We start from the raw sequence: 25198 nt of genomic DNA on the forward strand, positions 1-25198 counted from the left end.
GTCGATTATTATTTTAGGCTGTACATTTAGTAGGCGACTTACATGTGTATAAATTTATTTCTAATTTAGCTCTGTTGATTTTCAGTCAATTCCAATCTATACATCGGTGAGTTTCGTATTTCGAAATTATACATTTTTTATTTCGACAGGCAAAGAACACTGACGTCTTTTGTTTTTAATTGACACACACACACACAAACAAAACTTCGGTATACCAAGGTCCAATATGCAAAATTACTCTGGTATTTCACGTAGTAAGTACTTTAGATAGATTTGTAAAAGACAAGTGCAGTTAATTGGCCGTAATTAGAGGGAACTTTAAGTAGCAGGGGTAGATATGCTTCAAATAGAATCGCAGCTGGTGCCGCTGGCAGTGGCAGTGGCAGAGGCAGAGGCAGAAGCGTTTCATCAAATGCACTTTTGGCAAGTCGCTAAGGTTATATATGAGAGTTAGCTTGCTTATAATATATTTGTAGACCAAAGATGTCAGTTTATCGTCTTCAAAGCTGTCCTTGCATTCGGCACAATTGCCCAGCTCAGATGATACCAGCGCTTCAACACCCGACACTATTATAAACGTCGACTGCGATGCACTAGAGCAGGAGGCGCAATCGGAGCCAGCTGATAAAAGCGCTGACAAGCCCAAACCACGCAGCACATTCACCAAGCCACGCATGAATCGCTCCACAGCAATGCGCATACAAAGATCGCAGAACAACAATCAACAGCAGCAGGATGCCTTGGATAAAGGGGCAGGTAAGTGGTATGCCAGCTTGGATATGCTGCTGCTCAAGTCGCTGTCTCTCTCTACAGCTGTTCAAAATAGTTTGCCGTCACCACGCGTTAAAAAGCTGGAGATTAAAACGCCCAGTGCTTGCTCCATGAACAACTCAGAGGCAGCTCCCATTACTGTGCGCTGCCCCTCACCCTGTCCCAAGCCCAAGCCCACAATTTGTCGCGAAAAAGTTTTGACGCCCAAAAAGTTGCCATTGATAAGAAGAGCTAACAAACCAGATGCTCTGGAGCTGTGTCCGCGTCCAGTTGAAAGTTTGCACAAGCGCCTGGAGCAATTGCAGTCTGAGTTTTTGAAGCAAGTGCACAGCAGCGAGTGCCACGCCTACAAAGGACATATGCACTGCAGCTATAAGATGATAACAATGATCCAAAATGACGACTGCCGTCTGCTTGTAGATAAGGACGAGCTGCGGGACTTGCCCAGCAATTTACGTAGGCTATTCATTTAATTTAAAATAATTTATATTATAATATTGTTATTGCCAGCCGTTGAATCTATAGCGGATCTGAAGCGCAAGTGTCGTCAAGTCTTTGAAGCTGGCTGCAATGCTCTATTGGATCTTATATGCAAGGAACAGAACAACTCTGAGTACACACGTGAGCAGCTGCAAGCCAAGCTAGAAGCTGAAGTGGTAAGTCATCCATTTTCTATAAGCAGCTCAGCTGTGCTTGCTTGGGCTCAAACTCTCTGTTTCATTTTTATAGAACACTCGTCTGGCCGCCATTAATACCAAAATCGATAGCATGGGTGGCAAGAATCCGGTGGAGCAATATTCGCAACGTCAGCTAAAGGAGCTGCGCAGCATTAATGAGCAACAGTCCGCCAAGGTAACCACGCTGGAGACACAAATCTTGGAGTCTAAAAAGCTGCTGGAAGCCTCGCGCAAGCAAAACAAAGACCTGGCGCTGGATCTGGCGGAAAACAATCGCGTGCTGCAAGATAGAAATCAATGTGCCGAGGATTTACGCTTGGAAATCAAGCAGCTTAATAAAATGTAAGTGAGCACAATTTATGCAATTAAATTTATTTATAAATGAGCTTGTGCCAATAGCAACAAAGTAATGCAGCAGCGTCTGAAGGAAAGCGAGGAACTGCTGGAGCAAAAGGGTGTAACGGAATTCAAGCTGCAGGAGGCGCTGCAGCAGCTGGACGAGATGACAACCCAAAAGGACAGCCTAATGCTTAGACTGAGTGCCAAGGAGAAACTGTGTGCTGATGGGCAGCAGCAGCAGAAGCAACTGGAGACGCTCAGGCAGCAATTGGAGACGCACAAAGAGTTAAAGGAACAGCATCCAATTGCTTTGGCTAAGATTGTGTAAGTTATGGCAAAGCTGCAAGCTCCTAGCATTAAATTAATCAAGGGATTAGTATAGAAGCTGTTTAGAAAAAGTGCAATATTATTATGGCTTTAACTTTTACTGTGCTTCAAATTTTTATCTGCAACTGATGTTGGGTATAACTTTTTAATTTAAAATACTTGCCTAAAGAATTTTAAATATTTTCTTGTAATAATTTTCTTGCAGTGCATAATCTTTTCGTATAAAAAATAAATACTTTTATATACACAGAGAGCTGCAGTCGGAGTTGGATTTGAAAACGCAGCAATTGGAGTCGCACTTGCAAACGGAGCAGCAGCTGCGCTTGGAGCAGCAGCAGGCATTGGAGCAACTGATACTCTCTGAATCAAAATTGCACAAGCTGGAGGAGCAAATTGAGCATCATCGCCAGGTGCTGGCGGTGCGTGGTGAGCGCATTCACTTTCTGGATCAAGAGCTGAAGCAGCGCGAGGAGGCCGCGAATCGCAAAATCAGCGAAATGATGGGACAGGCCAGTGATAAAAATACAATTATTACGCAGGTTTTCTCATTTGCCATTGCTCATTTAATATTTAATTAATAGCATATATTTATAGATCAAGAACGAGCTGGCATCCACCAATGAGCAGTTCCAAAACCTCTGCTCTACACTCAGCGTTAAGCAGACCAAGCTGCATAGTCAGGAGCACGTCATCAAATTGCTGGAGGAAAGCAATGCTCGAAGCATTAAGCTCCATACCAAGCTCGGCGAAAAGAACTCACTGCTCAAGGAGGAAGTGGAGAATCTGAGGCGTACTGTGTAAGTTTCATAGCTTGGAGTTGTTTGCCAGATTGCCATGCTTATTGCTTCGTACTCCAAATGCAGAAATTCTCTAATGTTAGGCAGCGATGTCAGCGATATGGAAGTTTCGGAAATTCTGCTGGAATAAGTCACAAAATTTTAACAACAACATTTCCAAATTTCCAAAGTGAGTAACAGTATCTATGGCAATCTGGTAATTAAATTCAATTATTATTAATTTTTTTCGCAACTTTGCAGTCGCATCTATGTGAAAATTATAATTGGCAACAATGGGCGCAACATTTTTGAGCCGGTTCCAACTCATGAGGCGTTGCTTTTGCGTTATGAACAACATAACATCAATAACCACAGCAAGGACAGCAACAAGAATAACAACAACACCAACAATGATGATAAAAATAATAATAACGAACCATAATTAAGCTGAAAATTATGAAATGCATGAAATTGAAGCGCGCTTTTTCTAATTCAAAGTTTCAAATGTTTATAGTTAAATATCTAAATTACTGTATTTTGTGCAATAAACTATTTATTTGTATTTATTTAAAAAAGTAGAACAACATATTATTTTTATTGCTGGTAAAGTATTCTAAACTTTGCTAACTAACGCCAAAAATTATAAGCTACTAAAAAATATATCTATAAATATCTTTTAAATATAAACTATATTAGATGTATATTATGATATACAAGTTGTAAAGAAAAATATTTGTATAAGTAATCTGTTAATCAAGACTAATATAATTTTACACTTATTTGATTATCTATACGATAGTAAGTAGTATGACAGTTATGCTTTATTAAAATAGTCTCATTACAATTAAAACAGTTTCTCTTCATCTACATTCAGCAGTAGCTATCGCTATAAGTTTAGTCTTCTTCGCAGAAACAATAAAAAAATTTGTTTGAATAAATGTTTTGGTACGTTCAAAGATTTTTTTGTATTATTTTGTTATGTCTTATATTGAAAGCTATGCTGTTATGTCTTCCCTACATAATCAACAACATAGCTTGCAATTTAAATATAAATTTTATGTTTGTCGGCAAAACTGCAGAAGCTTTGCCGCTTTGATTTTTGATTAAAGCTGCAGCGCTTTTAATTGATGCGAGTTGCCTAGACACACTTTGGGCTATACATGAATCTGTGTTTGCAAACTAGATTTGTCTAGCATAAAGCAATTGAAGCTATTAAGCAAAATCCACACTTTTTTTTCTAAATGGCACATGATAGAAACATAAATAAAACAAAACACATAGACCTTAGTAGCTCATATATTTGCTTTCCAAGACGTTTATGGTTTTAGAATTAAACAGCGTTGGTTTCTTGCGGGGATTAGCAGACAAGCGTATCTTAGTCTCGCCGAGTTGCTTGTCTCAGAAGGTTGTGCGCAGCTAACGATATATACGATTTTATTATATTGGCATATACATATATTTTTTACTTGTAATATAAGTTAAAAAGATTGTAAAGTTGAAGGTATGAAATTACAAGAAGAACTTTTAAATTTGATCAAGTGCTTGTGTTAGTTCAGTTACTAAGAAAGTTAACTATACATAAGTGAAAAATAATGTGGACTTTAATAAAAGTTAATTTTTATAGTATATGTATATTGGATCTTAAAGTAAAAGGTGCATTCAAACAAATTTAAGAGTCAATTATGCTAAATGGCTTAAAATATTTCTTGCAACGTAATTATTAATTTTATTCTACGCTACTATGTATTTAATTATTATTAAAATACAATATCAAGTGTACAGTGAACACACAGCTAAAAATACATAAACTATCAAAACCTGTTGCTCATTCAAAAAAAGATGCTGCGTACTAAAGATAAGAGCATATCTACATACATCATATCATTATGGAACGTAAATAAAGCAGATGTCGTAGAAAGATTGGGCAAGATTTTATGAGCGCAACTTTTTTAATCAGCCAAGCAGCTAAGTAAAGGATTAGTGCTTAGGAAGTCAAAAATTTTGAACAAGATAAGATGATAGTTCAGTTTATACTGAGACTACAGTTGGCTGCTCAAGTGGTCGTAACTTGATAATAATACGTAGTATATGTGAATTACTTTTTAAGTGTTATAATGAACTTGAGCAAATACAAAAATATAAACAAAATTAAATTAAGCCATAAGCTGCAGAGACAAGCTTTATCAGTGGTAAAAAGCTAATGCACTCACTGTTTATCAGCATTGATTTCAATTTCATGCAGTCGTTGCTAATAGATAATAAGGCTTATATACAAATTGTATAATGGCACTTAAGTCAATTTTACTCTGCTAGGTCAGTCTAAATCAGAGCGCTGCAGCTATTGGTTTGCTTAAATGGATGCCAAAGAACAAGAGTTTAATAGGCTGCTTAACAATGAGGCTGCCGGCAAGAATGAAAAGGTTTATGGCCTGACAACGGAAATGGTAAGCCCATGACCAAAATAATAAAATAACAAACAACAACAGTCAAAATTTGCTTAATTATTACGATAATTTAAAAATAATAAAATTATAGTTTATTATTATTTTTGCACAATTTGTATTCATAATTTGAAATTGAAAATCTTTCTTTTGGCCAATGAATATTTTTGAAAAATAATTTAAGTAGCTTGAATTTAAAAACTTTGATAAAGTATTTGTTGTATTTGCAGCTGAACATGAACGAACTCAGTGTAACTGTGGAAAAAGCACCACCCGAACGCGATCAGTGGGGCAAGGGCGTGGAGTTTTTGTTCTCCTGCATTGCTTTGAGCGTTGGCCTGGGCAATGTTTGGCGCTTTCCATTTATAGCGCTGGAAAATGGCGGCGGCGCATTTCTTATACCCTATTTGATTGTGCTAATACTAGTGGGTCGACCTGTTTACTACTTGGAGGTGATCATTGGACAGTTTTCGGGACGCGGCTGCATTGGCGCTTTTAATATGGCGCCCATAATGAAAGGTATTGGTAGCAACTACAGTGAACACGCAGTATGTTAATTAAAAATTGTTTGCTTAGGCGTTGCTTATGGACAAATATACTCAACGGCCTTGGCTACCACTTACTATGCCTGCATTATGGCTTTGACTATACGCTATTTGGTTGTATCGTTTGACTCGGTGCTGCCCTGGACTTACTGCTTGCTGGAGTGGGGCAGTGAGTGCGTTGCTACAGGCGCTTCAGGCACACCCAATGGCACGCAGGGCATTTCCTCAGCGGAGCTGTACTTTACGTAAGTTGCACAGCTAACAAATTGAATAGCAAATCAATAGTTTCATACGTTACGCAGCCGCACTGTGCTACGCGAGCCAGACACTTTGGATGAAGGCGGCCTGGGCGTGCCTAGCTTGGAAATGGTGCTGTGTCTGCTGATTACCTGGATCATTATTGCGCTAACACTGTACAAAGGCATACGCAGCTCGGGCAAGGCTTCATACTTTCTGGCGCTCTTCCCTTATGTCATAATGTTTATTTTGTTTGCGCGCGCCATCACCTTGCCCGGCTCCTGGCAGGGCATTGTGTACTTCTTGAAGCCGCAGTGGTCGCAGCTGCTCAAGCCGAATGTGTGGTATGCTGCCATTACACAAATGTTCTTCTCGCTGGCCATTTGCTTTGGCACATTGATCATGTACGCTTCGTTCAATGATTTCGGCAAGCGCGTGCATAAGTAAGTTTCATCTAGCGCACAAAAGTATGCTTTACTTATTTGTACACTCCACAGAGATGTCATAATCATTACCACAATTGATTCGCTAACGTCTATACTGGCTGGCTGTATTATCTTTGGCATACTGGGCAATCTTGCTTATGAAACAAATACTACAGATATATCGCGTGTGGTTAAGGGCGGCGCCGGCTTGGCTTTCATTTCATATCCAGAGGCTATAGCCAAGTTCAAATATTTGCCACAGCTGTTTGCTGTGCTGTTCTTCTTCATGCTGCTGGTGCTGGGCATTGGCAGCAACATAGGCATGGCCTCGTCGGTCATCAATGTGGTTAAGGATCGCTTTCCACAGCTGCCGCATTGGCAGCTGGCCATATACGCTTCTTTGATAGGCTTTCTATGCGGCTTGGTCTACATGACGCCTGGCGGACAGTTTGTGCTCAATCTGGTGGACTTCTATGGCTGCACTTTCATAGCCATAGTGCTGGCTATAGCGGAGCTGCTAGCTGTAGGCTGGATTTACGGCATCAAGCGGCTATGCAACGACATCGAGTTTATGCTAAATGTCAAGACGAGCTGGTACTGGCGCATTTGCTGGGCGATTATAGCGCCGGGTTTGATGTTCCTAGTGCTTGTCTATACGCTGGCCAGCTATGAGCCGCTTACCTACAAGGGCGTCACTTATCCACAGGCAGCTTATACAGCGGGTTGGGCGATTTGGGGATTGGGCGTGGCACAGCTGCCCTTCTGGGCCATTTGGACTATTTGCCAGCAGCCTGCACGCAGCTTTACTGAGGTAACTAAACCAGTCCAGCACACATTGCTAGCTCAGCTCACACTTTTTTATTTACAGAAATTCAAGCTAGCGCTGCAGCCCACACCCAACTGGGGTCCACGCCAGGCGGAACATTTGCAGGCTTACAGACTGCATCGTCAGAAGTTGTCAGAGGCTAAAACAGCAAGCGGCAGCGGCTTTTTTGACAACATCTTTGGTTAGTCTTTATTGTTAGTACATACTTTTAATCATAATAATAATAATATTTAATTCGAACGTAATGCAAATGGTTATCATTAATTTGCTTCAAAAGCTTTAAGCTTTAATTGTGAAAAGTTTTCAAAACTATTAATTTTGTTTTTTGTTTATTAAATTTAGGCTTTGCTTTGCTTAGTTTATAATTTCAAGCTGCAAAAAATTAAATTAAATTATAATATTTGCTGGCAGCCTTCTGATATTGTCGCTAATTTTGTTCAACTGTCAATAATAATTTAAGCAAGTTTTAAATAAATCTAATATTGAAATTAAAATTGTTATGAAAGGCATTTTCTTGTTATTGTTAATAGCATTACATTTGCTGTAGTTGCGTTTGCATTTCTAATAATTGTTTATTTAATTATCACAGCACTTTTTGATTTTATTTTTCTTGCATTTAGAATTGTGCAAAAATTCAAGAAGTTTCAAAATTATGCACAGCTTTTCATTTTTTTTTTTTATATATATATGCTATGCTGTTGCGGGCTAAGCAAATTGTTGTTGTAATTTGTTATAAATAAATAAGCTTAAGTTTAATGGTTTGGCTTTGCTTTAAGTTGAAAAGTGAATTGCACACAAAAAGTGACTTGAATAGATTTCTATACGTTAGATAAATTGGCAGATTTTAGTTAGATTTCATTTGTTTTTGTTTTTGATTTGAAGTTAGTTGAAACCCATTAAAATGTGATTTCTTTTTTTTTGCTAATAGATAATAGTATACAATATGTGCTAGACTTTTAATTAATTAATTGTAAGAATTGACGCATTTCATTATTCATAGCCTACTTTTCAGCGCAATTAATTTATTAGACTCTTAAAATTCAGCGTAACTTGGCTATATGTATATATATATATATATATTAGTTTTGAATTAAAATTCTTAAAATGGAAGTTGCTTGAACATTTTGTTTTTATACTAGATATGGTCCTATTAATTCATTATGTTCCGCTAGAAAATATTTAAACATACGATATGAGTTACCTTGAGTATATTGTCTACTTGCTATTTGATATAGGCTAAGATCTAGGCATGTGTATGTGTGTTTATAAATATAACAGTTTATGCATAAATTTAATCACTTAACAGCTGCTTCCCTATAGCATTTAGTTTAATTAGAAAAAAATGTAGCTAGACTTGCAGCTTGGCTTGACTTTTAGAAAGTCTGTATTGGTCTATAGAGTCCCGTATAGCCACAGAGCCTAGCGCGCAGTGCTGGTATCAAGAAGGCGGCCAATGAAATATCCTTCAGCAGCTCCGCACACTCGCACACCAGCAAATACATCTTGTCGCCCTTCTGGGACGTGCTCTTATGCAAAGCTATGCGCCTTAGTCCTGCCGCACGTGGCAAATATCTAATGGACAATGGCAGGCAAACAATTTAATTAGTGTTCTAAAGGCTTGACATTAATATTTCTCATGCTTCTTGCCTGTACAACATGCGCGCTCCCGTCCAGTAGAGCCAGTTCTTCTCAAAGCGTTCGCCATCGTCGCCCTCGAATACCTGTAAGATTAAATTTTGCATTTTTTATGAAATAGCTGCAAGTGTAACTGTTGTCCATTTACTATGCGCACTAGTAACTTGCCTTGAACACGCTGATTATGTAGCCAGTGCCCGCTGTTTGGGTTTTCTTAAAGCTGCCCGCCTCACTAGAAGGCAGCACCAAGGGTGGCCGTATAATGGCCGCCACTTCGCTATACAAGTCCAGTGTGTGGGCGGCAGTGTATCTGCAATTGGAGAGTTGGCAGTAGCGGGAGATTTAAAATGAGCAGCATATTTCAATGGTTTCCATACTAATGTAACAACTCTGTAGATTGAATATAAATAGATCACCATAATAACAACAACGTTCTGTAAACTTATAAAACCAACTCAATAAATTGATTGTTACTAAACAAATTGGCATTATTTAATATTATTATGCTGTCTTTAAATAAGCACAGTACTTTAAATTTGTTGCTGCTTATTGTTCGTTACTTACTTGAGCGTTTTGGGTTCGAATTTTGACAGCGAAGAAAGTCGCAAATTTGAATAGAAATTCGAAGGATCCGTTTGCAGTGTGTTTATTAAATAATACGATATAAATGGAAATTCCGCTGTAATGCAAAAAAACGCATTTTAATGTACAGTGCTGCACATAAATTATGCTACACACTTACAGCTCTTTTCCATGTTGGCTAATATCATGCCACCCACAGCTGTGTTGGCCTGTTGCACCTCCGTGAGCAGCTCGGCGGCAATGGCGCGCTGCTTGAGCAATGGATGTGACAATGGTGACTCCATTACGGGATCTATGGCCTCCAGTGGACTCATCAGATGCACTAGTATGCATAATTTAGGATCAGACACTTCCAGAACGCTTAACGGACTGGCAGTCTTGCCGTCAGCATTCAAAGCGGGAAGCTGTAAATAGTTAAGCGTTATTAGTTTAATTTTGTTTTAAAGTTGAACTAAATATATAACAAATAGTTAAGCTTGGCAATTAATACAAAATTATATTGGAATTGTTTGAGTTAGTTACAAATATTTTAATTATTGGTTAAAATACGCAGACAATCAAATAATTTCACAGTTCTTTCTAATCATTATGATTAGTATTTGAATATATCAGCTGGGATTATTTTTCATACCAATCAATGCATTAGTTTAAGAGCTTTATGCACTTACGGGTATGCCGGCTGGTAGAAAACGATCCACACTATGCACGGGTATGATGAAGCAGTCGCGATCCAAGGTGGCCAACGAGATGGGCTCGGCGCGCGTGGTGGCAATGCCAGTGCCAGCGCCAAAGTTCACTGTAAACACAACAACAGCCATATAAAGATTAAATTTAGTTTAGTGCAAGGTACAGCAGTGGGTATTTAAATAGACACAGGTTAATAATATTATTAGCAAGTTGCATGACGAGCTTTGCTTTTGGTGAGAGCAAACATATAAAAAGCTCTAGCAACTAGAAAAAATTGTTAATAAATTTGCTTGCAAACGACAATAAAAAATAAACAACAACAAATAATGTTAAATGCAAAGCATTTAAGCGTGTCCAAACATGTCTAGCTCAAAATACAACCAGCAACACTTGCAGCAACAACGACAACAAAAATGAAGAAAAGTTTTTGAGTTTATTGAGACACGAGAGAGTTATTTTTGGTATCGACTTTGGGCTTAGCTGGGAGGTTAGCATGTATTATTTATGTGTGTGTGTGTGTGGGAGTGGGCGCTGCAACTTTAATAAACTTTAGGTAGTATAATTTTTACTAAAGATAGCGCTAGTGCATACAAAATTTTATATTTGGGAAAAGTGTGTGGGTGGTTGGGTGGGTTGTGTTGCTGGCTTGTGAGTTCAATTAGTTTTTGGTTGGTGGCACGATCGGCAACGACAACAACAACAACAACATCAAGTAGACTTTTGTTTTTTTTTTTTGTTGTAGTTCAAACCTTGCCGCGTTGCTGCTGCAGCAGCTGTTAGCAAATTGCTCGTCTCGCTTAGCGCTTGTTGTTGTTGATGGGGCTGATAGTGGTAGGCGTGTTGCTGTTGTAGCGGTTGCTGCTGCTGCTGCTGTGGCGGCGGTTGCTGTGGCTGCGGCTGTTGCAAACGGCTGAGACTATTACTTGTGCTGTTGGCGCTTTGGCTGTTCCAGCGCATCAGCGAGACAGATCGATCGACGAGCGGCTGCGGCAGATCCACTTCATAGGGCATGGATGATGGCAGTGTAAAGGACGGGGTACTGGGTATGCCCGATAGTGCGCTACATCGTTCTGCAATGGATTCTCTCGATATTTTATAAGGACACACAACAACACAAACAACAAACAATAACAACAACAACAATAATTAAAATCAAAACAAAACAAACAATATTTGGTTTCAACTTTTTCTTTTTTTTTTGCTTACTGTTGTTGCAGTTAGTCACAGTGACTACAATATATACACTATAGACATATTGATCATGTTTTTGGGGCATTAGTGAGCGCAGCTAAATTACAACTTAGTCACATTGCTTACAGTTGACCTGCTATGAGCGAGCGCTTGTTGCTCCACTCAAGGCCATGACCATTGTCATTGCCAAACAAACGAACGAACGAACAAACATGAAATCAAAACTGACGTCTTGTGCCCCCAAAGCCAAGCCAACTGGAAATTAGCAGATTAGCCTGCCACGTGAGCTTCAATGCCACTGTCAGTTGCCAATTGCTTTTGGCAGCGAGTGCTTATTATTGCCAACCAATGTACTATATAGAAATCAGTGATTCAGTTTGCTCTGCAGCGCGCGCATCCTTTGAAGCATAAAACTAAACGAAAGCCTGCTTACTAATTTTAGCTCAAATCTAATGACAAGTTATGTTATTAATTATGAAATTCAGCTAGGCGGCAAGCGTAAATAAGCTTAGCAACTAATTGTTGTTATTTCAATATTTTACTCTGCCTACTTTTGGGCGCAGCTTTAAGTGCACGTAATTTAAAAAGCAGCAGCAAGTGGCGACTACTAATTGGGATTTACTCAGAACCTATGTGCTATATATAGTCAAATTAATGAAATATCATGTCTGCAAATTTTTACTTAATATACATAAACTTTTTGGTTGTCGGCTTACCCCAAAAATTAAACTTAAGAACTTCAATTAAACCAAATTAAAAATTTGCATTTGTTTTCTTTGCACTCATTTAAACTAATTTCATAATTGTATTTGTTTGCTTTGTACTCATTTTTTTAATAGCTGCAGTTAGCCAATTAAAATCTTTTTGTGCTTTAAATTGTATTAAATGAATGTTTATATAAATTTACTTATTTACAATGCGTTGAACGTGATTGAATTTTAATTGCGAACTGTTGAAGTTTAATTTAACATCGAAAAACAACTTTTTGATTTTATTTTATTCTTGCTGTGTTTACTTTTTGTCCTTTGTCTGCCTTCTGTCAAAAAATATACAAGGGTGCGCATAAAAGAAAACTTGGAGCACAATGCACATATGAATATATTTATTTATAGCCGACCGCAGTCATAAAGTAAAAGAGAAGTAATAAATTACATTTTTACTTATGAAATTAAAGTTTTTTATATAAGAAATATTTGTTGAACTTTATTATTGCTCAACTTTAATTTCATTTAAATGCGCAGCATTGCAACATAATTGTTTACTCAATTGGCCTACGTGTGAGTAATATGTAACGCAAATATTACGCATACGCCACATTGTCTGCAGATAATTGAATAGATTTATTGTAATTAATACACGTGATTGTGTTTGTAACCTCTGTAGGCAAACAATGCAGCCTCCTCGGCCCCCCTTTGCCGCCCACATTTGTTATACAAGAATTTGCTGAAAGCATTTGGCATTGAATTCGCTGTTAATAAATGAAATGAAATGTGAATTGTGTGACAGATTAATGGCGCACAACTAACTGAGTCGTAGTAGGCTAAAGCGCTTGAATAGAAAGAGAGAGAGAGAGAGAATGGGCGAGAAAAAGAAAGAGAAAGTGAGCGCTAGTTTCTGCCTCTTTTGTTTCCATACCCAGCATTTTGAGTTTGTTAATATTAATGAATGCAAGACGATAAATTTACCTTCGCCCACATCGTAGCCAGGCCGATTGGGTGAAAAAAATAGATGAGTGCGATAATGTATCTCCTCGGTCTGCTGCTGCATGCCGCCCATGTCCCTTGAGCGCTTCGTGCGGTTCGCCTTCGATTGCAACTTACCGCCGCCGCCGCCCGCTTTGCTGGCGCCCTCCCGAAAATTCTTGCGAAACATTAAATTCATGTTGGCTTATGATTGTCCTCGTGTGGTGTGGATGGAAAATTGGTGTATTGCTGGTGCTTGAATTGCTGGCAGTGGCAGTGGCAGTTGTGTTGACAGTGCTGCTGCCTCTGTTGTTGTTGTTGTTGTGTGGGTGTGTGTGTGTGTGTATTTAAATGTTGTTTGTTTGTTTGTTTGCTGCTGGTCGCACTTTGTTGATTTGTTTTATTTACTTTGGTCTTTGCTTAAACTGCTTTCATTTTTTATTATTATGCTTTCATTTTTTGTTATTGAGGTAGATTAATTGTAATTTCGTTTTAATTTATTTATTTGCATACACTCGGAGCTTTTAAAGCAACGAAACACACAAAAACAAGTCGAAACAACTTTTCACCGGTTCTAAGCGATTTTATTTTCAGTTTCAAAAACTTGTCGCACGAATTTCCAATTATATTTTCAGCTGCAATGCTATTTTTAGTTAAAAAATTTAATTTAAAGCGAACGCCAAGCAACGCAGCCATGGAAATGTTATTGAACCTATTTACATTCAGCATAATTTTAAATAAATATAAATATAGAGGGCAGAGACGTAAGGGATTGTTAACATAATAAATAAAAAAGTCCAAGCTATCACAATTAATGATTAGGGTCTAAGTTTGATAAAATGTATACAAAATTAATAGTTAAAGAAAAACGTACAAAATTAAAATATAGTTATTTGCATTTAATATTTATAACACAACTTATAATAATTACAGTCTCAGTTATTTACACGCATGCCAGCAAAGAATAAGAAGAAGCTTTAAAGCACATTTTATATTTAAAAGCAAATACTTTATTTAACGACTAACTTGCTTAGCAAATATTTTTAATCATCAATTACTAGCAAACATTTATAAATTAAATTCATTTCAATTATAAGCTGTTGTCTAATGTAATTTGGTATAACAAACGCTTAGAATTTGGCATAATGAACTTTATTATTTGAAACTTGCTGCACTATAATTTCTTCATTTCAACTAATGCTCAAATAATTTAACAACTAGCAATGCTAACTGCACTTTAAAGTCAAAAATAAACAACTTATAATTGTTTGTTGGCTTATTGCAAACGGAAATTGCACATTTCCGGCGCTAAGCAGCTAACGAAAAAAAAAAATTATTCAACACACTTGTCGGAAATGCGAGCATGAGTCGCCAGTTCCTTATTTGCAGTAGTTATACCCTTAAGACTGCAAAAGCCAACAAGGCGTGCTAGCCAGCAAAGTAGCGCAAAAATAAGTTAAGTTAATGCAGCATAACTTGAAGTCAGGCCAGCAGTTTGGCAATAAGTTTGGCATGCCTAGCAGTTTTTATAGCTCAGACACGCGAAGCCAAAAGGGTTTAGCTGCTGTATATATGTATTTGTATGTGTGTGTGTGCTTAATTAGTTCAAGACATGGCGCAATTAGTTTTTACAACCGCTTATTGATTGCCCATGGTGCGATAAATTTAGCACAGCAGTTAGAAGAGAATTTCTTTAGCTACCAAAAATTTCTGCTGACTGCAGCACAACAAAAGGCAAGTGCGGCAAACTAATTAAGTAAATTTGTCAAATGAAAGCTAATTTATAATGATTTTTGCTGCTATTATGCGCAGCTAGTAGTAAGCCAAGCCATATATCTATCAACAGTTTTAATCGAGCTCGATAAACATTTTTACAACGTTTCATTCTCAAGTGGCCACTTGCACATTGTGGGGCTATGATTAAAATTAATTGCTGTGTGTGTGTGTGTGGCCATAAACCACATCGTTAAATTTGTAGCAAAAGCAATCAAAACAGTCGCAGGCAAATCAAGCTAAAAATTGCTTTCAATAAGTGCTTTAGTTTGAAAGAGCGGCCATCTTATGAAGCCAAAAATAAACAACAAACGCACACATTAAATATTTAGTTTGCGTATACTTTATTTGTCAGCTGCTTAAGTGTGGCAAAGAGCAAACGCAAGAACAACAACAATAACAAGAGCCAAAGAGTGTTGGGCGTAAATTTCGGAGAAATAAGCACGTGTAACAGCATTTACATATACAGGCATGCATGTGTGTGCGTGTGTGTACATGACCTAGGCAGTGGCAATTGACGGCCCTTGACCTTGTGGGCGTGTGTGCGCTGCCTTAACTGCGAGTGCGTCTTGTATATGCTACATATATGTGTATGTGTGTGTGTGTGTGTCTGTTGATATTTTGACAATTTTGTATTTTGCATATTTTGTGTCGCTTGCCAACAAAACAAAGTTGAATTTCGCATGTAAATTTTGTATGTATATAGAAGCGAGAGAGAGCGACTGACTACATATATAATTTATTTAGCGCTTACATATAGATACATAGCTATAGGCTAAGCGTTTGATTTACAGGCAATTCAGCTGAAAGGTAAATTAAAATTTTATTTGCATTTTATATACAAATGTATGTACACACACGGCGTATGCTTAATTTAATTACACTCTAATTAAACACATAGACGTATACACAATTTTTTTTGAATATATGTCACAACGTATACGTAATTTGATTGCACTGCAATTAATGTAGTTGCTTGTTAGGCAATTTAAGTAGCATTTGACTAATTGCTATGTTAACTGTGTTTCATCAATAATGCATTATAGCAACTATCCTTGCTATAAACTGAAACAATGAATAATGCACACGAAACACACACGACACACGCAATTTCACACGCAATTTCTATTCGTATATACATATATATATCTATATATGTATGTTTAGCTATTAAACTTGTATTTCTTACGACGTACGTTTAGTCTGCGTAACGGTAAAAATTCGACTGCTCGACTTGGCCAAAGCTTTTTCGTCAAATGTACATTCTCGGATCTCTCGCTATATATATTTGCTTTTTGGTTCGTGTATCATTAACTCAAATATGACGGCATCATATTCAAAGCTCGTCACTTGTTGCGCATACGCCGTGTATGTATTTTCTTTTATGCAGATTGACTCGACACTTTTAGCCACATTTAAAAACAGCAATTTTTATTATGATTGATATGTCTGTCAGTTAGTCATTAAAGTTGCCGTTTGTTGTTGCCGTTGTTGTTTTTTAAAAACATTTTTATGGATTTTCCATTTGCCGCTTCAAATGTTGCGCACAACGCAGTCAATAAAAGTGAAATGAAATGAAATTGAATACGGCGAGTTACAAGTGAATATAACAGCAAAGCGTAGGGCACACAACAAAGCAATGAAAACAACAACAGCAGCAGCAGCAAAATATTGTGGGAAAAATACACAAATAGATTGACAGGCAAAGTAAGCGCGACTAACGCGCATACTCTGTAAAGTTTTAGTGAAGATGAAGCTGAAGCTTCAACTTTAAATGCTGCATAAGTGATGTATTTTTAAAACTTCAACTAACTTCAGCTAAGCTGTAGTTAAGCTGCAGCTTTGTTAACTTAAATACCCGCTAGTTAGTTTTCCTCTTTTGCTCCTTTGTTTATACTTTGTGTGCCTGTTGTCCTGTTGTGTATATTGCTGAGTGCTCGCGTCGCTGCCTGTATTTTATTGATTATGTTCTTTTCTTTTTCGCCTACCAACTGACAATTCCCGCAGCTCCCGACCTCTGTTAACTGCTAAGTGCACGGAAAGGGAAGTGGCCGGGCCTGTGAGTTTGTGGCAAGTGTAACGCAGGGTGGTCGGAAGTCATTTGCTTTCACTTTCTATTTTTTTGTTTTTGTGTTTTATGTTCTGTGGCTTGATTTTGTTGCTGTTCGCCTGGCCGACTGTTGACTAATTTGCAGCCATAAAGCAGCCGCATATAGCATTGGAGGCAACATAGCTAATTTAGCCACGTGCGCTGCAGGAAGTTAACTCATCCAATAGTGCGTGAAATGACAAACAAAAGTTACGATTTGTGTGTTAAGAGCTTAATTAAATCCAAGCCATTGCGCATTGCTAGGCTTAAACTTATTTAATTATGCATTAATGTGTCGCTTCAATAAATCCTCAGCCATATGCGCTCAACTTTTCACATGTAAATGTGGTCAAGCTGTTGCAGCTCTCTCTCTCTCTCTCTTTGACTGTTTTTGTATTTAAATGCCCCAAGGACGACACAGCCAACATGTGATTTGCATGTGTCTAACCAGCTCAGCTGAGCTCTGTGCTCAAGTTGGACAAACTAATCCGACTACGAGTTTGCTGCAGTTGTGTCTTTCAAATTTATAAGCTTAGTGCAAGTTGTGCAATGAACATATGTTTGCCATATTGTTTTAGTTATGTATTATTTAAAGTTTAGCTATTGCTTTTACTTAAAATGCAATTTCATGCAGCTCTGATCTACGCTGCCAGCTGATTAAACGTTTAATGTTAATGTTAAGCTCGATTAACAGCTCTGCTGTTAAGCTAACTTTACAGCGCTGCTGTTAAGCTTCGCATGTGCTGTTGGCTAACATAACAAACTGGTGTCAGTCTCATTAGTTTAACCATTGCTATTATATTTAAAACGATTTAGCATGCAATGCAAAATTCTTTGCCACGTTACTACGGCAACCTGTTTCTTCAACGCTATAAACAATTTAGCTAAGCGTGACGTCACAACAGCTTAACCGCATGCATAAATATAATGATCTTAATGAAAATGTCTGCGCTCATAAATTTTAATGAATTAGCTTTTTTCATGAGCCCTTTTGCTTTACTGAAGAGCTAAAAGAGTGTCGCATTGCTTAACTTGCCATTTACTTGCACATTATAAGCCGCTTTATGTGCTGCATAAATTTTCTACTTGGCGTGGCCAAGAACAAGAATACAGAAGAGCACAAGTTAGTGCTTGGCACTGGCTGTTATAATAAAACTTACTGGCTGAGACTTTCATTTTATTATCGATTCAATCAAAATGGCATTTAAATTGAGCTGCAGCAAGCTGCTTAAGCGCTTGTAATAGTCTAATAAAATTAGTTGAAGTTTTCAATTAAGTTGCCAAAAAGACATTCATTATATTTATAATAACTTAAGCCAGCATCTGGCCCGCCAGTTGTTTTTTGTTTTGTCAGTTTATGGCTTCCACTTGTCGATGCCTGCGATAGGCGTTAAGCCATGTTTATTGATATATTATAGATAGATATTATATGGCCAAGGGCTGCGCCTACGCTCCGGCACTTAGCAGCGAACTCAAGAGCTATTTCTTGAGTACTTATCTTATTGATAGCGTCGCTTATCATTGCTTGTAATATTGCCAATCAATCAATCCTTCAGCACCGCCTGTCTTACATTATTTCATTTCACTTTTCAATTTGTTCAACGAAAGCGTAAAAGTGCTTACTAAATTTAACGACCAAAAACGCAGACTGTCAAAAAATTGCAAGTAAATCTTTTGTGCCTGTTTCTTTTGCTTTATTGTCAGCACACAAAAAGAATAAAAATAAACAAGAGTGCAGCGCCGCAGCACATAAATTACATCGTCATTCATTTCCGTCATAAAATTGAAAAATGTTGTGCAAATTACGCGTAAATACCAAAACAAGAAAAGCGTTAAAAGAAAAATGTGCTTGCTATGAAAATGGTGTGGCCGGAAAACTGCACACACATGTAGGTGTGTGTGTGTGTGTATGTTTTTTATAACTGTGCTGCTGTGGTTTATGGCAACACTGCTGATTATGCTTGTGCTGTTTGTATATAGCCGCAGTTGTTGCATCCTTGCAACTGCCGGCTGCATAAAAGTTTTCCGCACTTCATGGCACATTAAAATGCATGGAAAAGTCAATTTCGCTGGCAAAATATGCCACTGCCACTGAAAGTTTTTATATATTTTTATTATTAACGCAAACGAGTTAACGATAGTTTAAGCCAAGTTAGTGCAACTCGTAGTTATGTTATTAAATTATAATAATGGAGTCTTTGATGTGCCAAAAGTTTCAACAAGCAATTTTATTTATGTGCTCAAGTTGTTTTTAAGACAGCAGCAATTTCTACTTGTGTGCTGCTTAAGCTAACAGCGCACCCACGCATTAACAGGAGAGCGCTTGAACGCTAACAGCGCTCACGCACTAACAGCTGAGCGCATAAAAGAGCGTCCACGCATTAACAGCTGTTAGCATAACAGAGACGACAGTCGATCAGCGCTCATGCTGTTGCATTTAAATTAACGGCTCGCGCTCATGTTAAAGTGTTAACAATTTATATTCGGGTCAAACATATGCATTTCTTTTGCTGTAATTCGTTGACAATTTGTTACAGATTTACATATTAAATAGCCGCACACACACACAAAGCAATTATTGCTGACAGCTGCAGTTGGCATATTTGCATAACTGCTGCAGCAACTAGAGCTTAAAATATACAATTACCACAAGCGCCACACACATGCTGGCTGGCTGTCTGTCTGACTGTCTGGCCATACGCACAGTGGTCATAAGAAGCGTTTTGGGCAATCCGATTTGTGCTGATATGTAAATAATTTGTGGCCTGCTGACACTGATGGCCAATGAAATGCATAAATGTCAAGCGTTTAGGCTAGGCCAAATGGCCAAACAATGAGAGCACTGCGACTCTGCTGGCTGCGTGACTCTTGAGTCCAATTCAAATGTTTACTTAGTATTTTGCGCACTTACTCATATAATCGCATTTTAGGGGCTCGGGCGGCTTCTCATGCAGCTGCCGCAGCCAGTGCAACATGGCGGCCAACTTGCTGCGCTGCGTATTGATGATTTCCGAATTGAGCACACTCGGCTCAATATCAAAGTTTATTTCCCTTTTGGCCATTACTTCCAAGGACTTTTGCATTGCGTTGCGATACATTTTTAGTTTCAACTACGTTGCGCCCGTTTAGCATTTGCTGTTCAACTGCGACTTGAGTTTGTTTTGGGCCACTAACTAACTTTGCCAGTCGATCTTTTTTTTGATAACTGCTGCCACCTCGTGGCTATTGTAAATCACAGATGTTAAGCAGTTTTGATAGCACTGGCATGGACAATGCCAAAACGCGTTCCATGTCAATCAAAATTGACATTTTGGTGTTTTTTCAATTACTCACTGTGGCAGTGGCCACCAAGCCAAATCATCAACCTATATAAAGTCCAAACAATAAGAACAAATAAAAACCCCACCATGAAAACAAAAACAAAAAGCTGTAAAATTCAGTCAACATAAATCTGTCAAATATTTCAGAGTAAAATCATTGCAGATAATGTACAGTTGACATAAAAATATTTAAAATATTATTTAGCAACTGCTAGTGACAGCTTTATTTACCACTGGCTTATTATGTTTGTTATTTATGCAAATTGTGGTAAATAAATTTAATTGCTTGCTAAACTGCCGTTTAGCTGCTTTATTTTTGGTTGTGGGCGAGTTGAATAAAGAGAACTTTTTAGTTTTTAAGCTTAGAGAACTATAAATTGTTTAGCCTGTTTAAATACAAGACTAAAATTAAAAGCTAAGCTGTAGATTAATGAATGTTAAGACAAAAGTGAATGCAACAAACTTTAAGATATATGAGCTATTTTTAAAATATCATAGCTTTAACTAATAAGCAAAGAAACTTATTTATATGTTGAAGCAATTTATGATAAATAAATTAAATAATGTGTGCTGTTGTTTAAATAACAACTAAGTTTCCAAATATTTCTTCACTGCGGTGCACTGTAGGAAATTTACGACAATTCAGCAACAACACAAACTTGCTTAGCAGAACTAACGGCATTACTACTTACCAAGGGCTGTCCAACTAACATGAAAATTCAATTTCCGACTTCAACAGCTGCAGCTGTTATGGCGGCATGCAAATTGTTGTAAGCTACAGCTTATTAAATATTAATAAGTTCACAAAGGCAACTGTCGCTTTTCACGCTAGTGCTGGAATAAGCGCCACAACGTGACTTTCAATTTAAAGCCACATATAGTTGACAATAAAATGTAGAAAGAGAGAGAGAGAGAGCGAAGCGACTGCAGCTGTATTTTGACATACAGTTTATTTCCTTAAAGGCGCCCCTAGCCATAAACATATGTTATAGCTGCAAACTGCGGATAAACCGCGTGGTTGCACATAAAACAACTTGGCTGAGTAGGCGTGGCAAGTAGCAGCAGAGACATAAATATCGCAGGGTAAAGTCAGCAGCGAGTTCGAGCTTAAAGCGGTTACAGCATGCAAACCTTACAAGCACACCTCGCAACAAAAGTATGCATTAAATATTTTTATTGTTAGACTTGGGGCATGCTGCTTATATGCTGCAGCAATATAAGTAATTTCTGTAAGTTATTTCCACATAAATAAATCAGAGCGAGAGAGTGAGTGAAAGCTTTTGAATTTGCATAAAGCTTAGCAGCATCGCTACTTTAAGTTCAAGTGCAATATATAAAGCTTGCAATTAATAACATTTAGTACTACAATTTATATAAATTGCTTATAAAGTTTGTCATGGCTTAAAGCAAAACCCCTTGTCATGTCTTAACACAAACTTGCTTGTGTCTTATTTATCACTTAAATCTAAACAGATTTATATCTATTAAAGCTGTCACATGAAAGCGAAAGCTGCCAACTGCTTTGAGGCATTTTTGCTCAAGTCAAGGCTGTCAAGGTCTTGCAACCGCAGCTAATTTTTTGTCGACTGTCAAATCTGTAGACTGCTGTTGCTGCTGCTGACTCCATTCATTGTAAGCTTTTGTTGTTGCGTTGACCCTTGGCCACTTGGCCAAGCTTTGTTTAAGTTTTTCTTGACAGCAAGGCCAAGTTCAAACCCAACTATTGCTACTGCAGCAGCGTGTGGCCAATGCCAACAAACACCTGCAGCTTCCAATTGTCATGTCTGCAGGGCCATAAATTTTGATAAATGAAGTGAACGCGCGTCGTGTTGCCAGTCTACTTATCAATGTTGCCGGCAACATCAGCGTGCCGCATCCGCACAATAATTTACAAGTTCTGGCATGCTTCCAGCAAATGTTTGAGCTACGTGCATAACCCAAACCAACCACAAAAAAGAAGAAGAAGAAGAACGCATGACTGTTGCGGGCGCAGTCAAACTTTTCAATACACTTTGATGCAAGCAAAAGGGAAACTAAATTGGAAATACAATTTTCTATAATAAAAACAAGCTGGTTTGTAAATTTAAGTTCAATAGTTCCAGAGGCAGACAGAACTCAAACTTAGTTTGTCTTACTCAAAACGGTGATATATATCTTATAGGCTCTGCCTCTGCACAACTTCATTATACCCTTTTCCATTTTTCATAAGTATATCAAAGTGTATGCAAATGAAAAAGGAAGAGCCCAATTCAGTGGCAAACTGTTGACTGCTGCTTGTTTCAACAGCTTTGCTATTTGATGGCCCGTATAATGCTTTTATTTATGGTTATTAATAATATGTCCTTACTCAAACTGCAAGAAAAAATGTTCACTAAATTCTTCAAGAGCTTCCAAAGCAATAAAAACTTTAAAAGTGAAAAATAGAAAAGCAATCAGTGAAGCTTAGCCTCGCGTTTTAGACGACTCATGCATATGCAACAGTCGCATAAATCACAAGCAACATTGCATATTGCACAACTGTTGGGCGTGCCTACGCCCACTTTATTGAACATCTCTCTCGTTTTTTTTTCTAGGCGGGTCAAAATCTGCCGCTTGTGCTAGACTTAAGTGGCTTGTATTGTATTTTGTGGGTCAGCCTGTGGTTTTAATTAGAAACAAAATGCAACAAAAAGTGGCAGTAACTAGCTTTAGCTTTTCAATAGGCTATAGCTTCAACTGTGCCACATTGTGGGGCTGTGACTGGGCTGTGGCTGCTGCTGGGACCATAAATTTTAAATTATGTTGCAATGCCGTCGGCGAAATTTTCATGCAACGCCTGTGTTTTATTATATTCGCCAGCCGGAAAGGCGCCACTGACATCGTTGCCATCAAAAAAAAATCTCTGTGTGGCAAACAAAGCTTGCCTAATTATGAGTGATGTGGCATGAGCTAACATTTTGCTAAGTTTAATTGTTGGAGCGCAGCTTAATCCGCAAATGTGTTAGAAAGGCACACGCGCCATATATTAAATTTAAATTTGATAGTTTAAAAATATAATTTCTGCAGCAATACAAAATGCCATCAATTAGAAATTTGTTGATAAGCAACAAATTTATGTCAACAGTAAAATATTCACTAATAACATATATTGCAGTTCTTACTAATATTCTAATTTTTTGTTATGCTAATTTATTTAATAAACAAAATATAAGTTGTATCAATTTGCTTAGTTTTATATTTATATTTATTTTTAAATAAAATCTCTGCCTTTCTTTTCCATTACATTGGAATGCATCAATCGCTAAAGTTTGAATTATTTTCTAAACGTTTTTAAATTTAATTCCAATTATTTTATAGTCACATAAAATATGTCATTCAAATTTTTATATAATATTTTAAGTTATGCTGCACAGTTCTACGCATCAAAGGCAGCCAAAGTTTGAAGCTCGTTGTTGTTTACTTCTGTTGCTTATAATTCTATTTTATATAAACTAATAATGATCACAGCAGCAGCCCAATTTTCTAATTTCTAAAACTAGTTGCTAGATTTAGACTTAATATGAATTTTATTTGTGCTGGAAAATTTACGCACAAATCTTATACAACTTATAGACGCTTTTGTACCTTTTTTCCATATCGCAATAAATTTAATAAATATTGAACTATATTTAATGTTAAGCAAATTGCTTTAAACAGCAAATTAGCAGCACTGTCTAAATCTATCTTTAGCTGCGACACGAAATTGATTTGCAATTTTTACGTTTTGGCATTGGCATTGGCATGACAATCAAAGTCACGTGCTTGGCAATGGGACGGCTGCTAAATTCGCATGTCAATTGCCACTTTTCGAAGCAATGCAGCAGCCAAAGAGAGAGAGAGAGAGGAGAGCAGACGAGCGAATGAAAGCAAATGAAATGCAACAAAGCTCATCAAACAAAACACAGCCGACAAAACATGTCAAGACGCTGCTGAACACAACAAAACGAAAGAGAACACGCAATTTAAATATAATTGCCAGGCACAAATGCAAATGTGTGGACCCTTTAATCTGAATATCTTTGATTTATGCATTTAACACAGACAACAATTGCATGCCAAGTGCAAACAGCTGTGGGGACAAACCTTGAAAAAAGAAAATATATTTATTTAATTAGTGCGCGAGTTGCTGCTTACCTTTGGGGCTGGGTCCGTTGGCTGTTTGCAGCGAAGACATGGGTATGGCCAGGCAATTGCGCTGCTGCTGCGTTGCTACGGGCAAATCCAGATCCTGTGGTGGCTCCGAGCGCGGACATGGCGTATACGCAATTTTGCTGCCACGTCCCGGCGTTGGACTTACACGCGCATGGCGCCCGGCAACGCCGCCGCCGGCAACACGTTCGCTTGCCATATAGTATCAATGCTTAGAGTACGTGCCGCATGCTGTTGTTGTTGCCGCTGCAGTTTATGCTAATGGCTGCTTCGAAAATAAAAATAACCGAAAAAGGGATTTTGACAAGCTGCTGCTGCTTTGCTGGCTGCTCTACGAATGTTGCCTGCATTCACAATTGTTTGCGTTACGAGACTGCGCGCGTATTTCTCTAGGCCTGACCCTGAGCAAGGCTGCAGCAAGGACACACGGCACACTGCACTGCACTGCACTGCACTTCACTTCACTTCAGTTGATTTGAGTTCCGTGCACCAACACCCTTTGCCACATCACAAACAACAGCCGACAGCAGCAGCAACAGCAACAACAACAACAACAAGAACAACTAAAACAACAAGACTAGAAATGAAAATAGCACGCGCAACTAACTAGCTCCGTCAATATCCTGGCAACAACTGAGCACAAGCTGTGCGCCTGCAGCATGCCAAAAATACGTATACGTCGCGTGTGCCCGACCACATGCCGAACAC

The 25198-nt window shown here is 38.0% G+C and overlaps 3 protein-coding genes across 9 annotated transcripts; 2 read left to right on the plus strand and 1 right to left on the minus strand.

The window, feature by feature from the left end:
* Nucleotides 1-82: 82 nt before the first annotated feature.
* On the plus strand, nt 83-3407 carry LOC108595218 (putative leucine-rich repeat-containing protein DDB_G0290503). 2 transcript variants are annotated; one of them, XM_017980407.2, is made up of 11 exons: nt 83-254; nt 311-423; nt 477-756; nt 814-1227; nt 1282-1427; nt 1501-1790; nt 1848-2111; nt 2365-2653; nt 2709-2911; nt 2978-3080; nt 3152-3243. In XM_017980407.2, exons 1-10 carry the CDS (start codon nt 227-229, stop codon nt 3039-3041), a joined length of 2091 nt encoding a protein of 696 aa, XP_017835896.1. In that variant the 5' UTR covers nt 83-226; the 3' UTR covers nt 3042-3080; nt 3152-3243. The 2 variants fall into 2 exon arrangements, with proteins under 2 accessions (XP_017835896.1, XP_017835895.1); XM_017980406.2 differs by lacking the exon at nt 2978-3080 and having other exon boundaries at nt 3152-3407.
* A 1814-nt stretch (nt 3408-5221) lies between these two features.
* On the plus strand, nt 5222-7616 carry LOC108595307 (sodium-dependent nutrient amino acid transporter 1). Its single transcript, XM_017980524.1, has 6 exons — nt 5222-5334; nt 5562-5850; nt 5908-6121; nt 6179-6556; nt 6611-7349; nt 7407-7616. The coding sequence occupies exons 1-6, from the start codon at nt 5245-5247 to the stop codon at nt 7548-7550; spliced, it is 1854 nt and encodes a 617-aa protein (XP_017836013.1). The 5' UTR covers nt 5222-5244; the 3' UTR covers nt 7551-7616.
* Nucleotides 7617-8477: 861 nt separating this feature from the next.
* LOC108597540 lies at nt 8478-25138 on the minus strand. 6 transcript variants are annotated; one of them, XM_017984142.2, is made up of 8 exons: nt 24476-25138; nt 11192-11338; nt 10250-10377; nt 9742-9985; nt 9564-9678; nt 9168-9309; nt 9012-9085; nt 8478-8936 (listed from the first exon to the last, which is right to left on the minus strand). In XM_017984142.2, exons 1-8 carry the CDS (start codon nt 24687-24689, stop codon nt 8738-8740), a joined length of 1263 nt encoding a protein of 420 aa, XP_017839631.1. In that variant the 5' UTR covers nt 24690-25138; the 3' UTR covers nt 8478-8737. The 6 variants fall into 6 exon arrangements, with proteins under 6 accessions (XP_017839631.1, XP_017839629.1, XP_017839632.1 ...); XM_017984140.2 differs by having other exon boundaries at nt 11018-11338; XM_017984143.2 differs by lacking the exon at nt 24476-25138 and adding an exon at nt 13145-13479.
* Between the last annotated feature and the right edge of the window lie 60 nt (nt 25139-25198).

The sequence above is a fragment of the Drosophila busckii genome, chromosome 2R, assembly GCF_011750605.1.
Source record: "Drosophila busckii strain San Diego stock center, stock number 13000-0081.31 chromosome 2R, ASM1175060v1, whole genome shotgun sequence".
Classification (NCBI taxonomy): Eukaryota; Metazoa; Arthropoda; class Insecta; order Diptera; family Drosophilidae; genus Drosophila; species Drosophila busckii.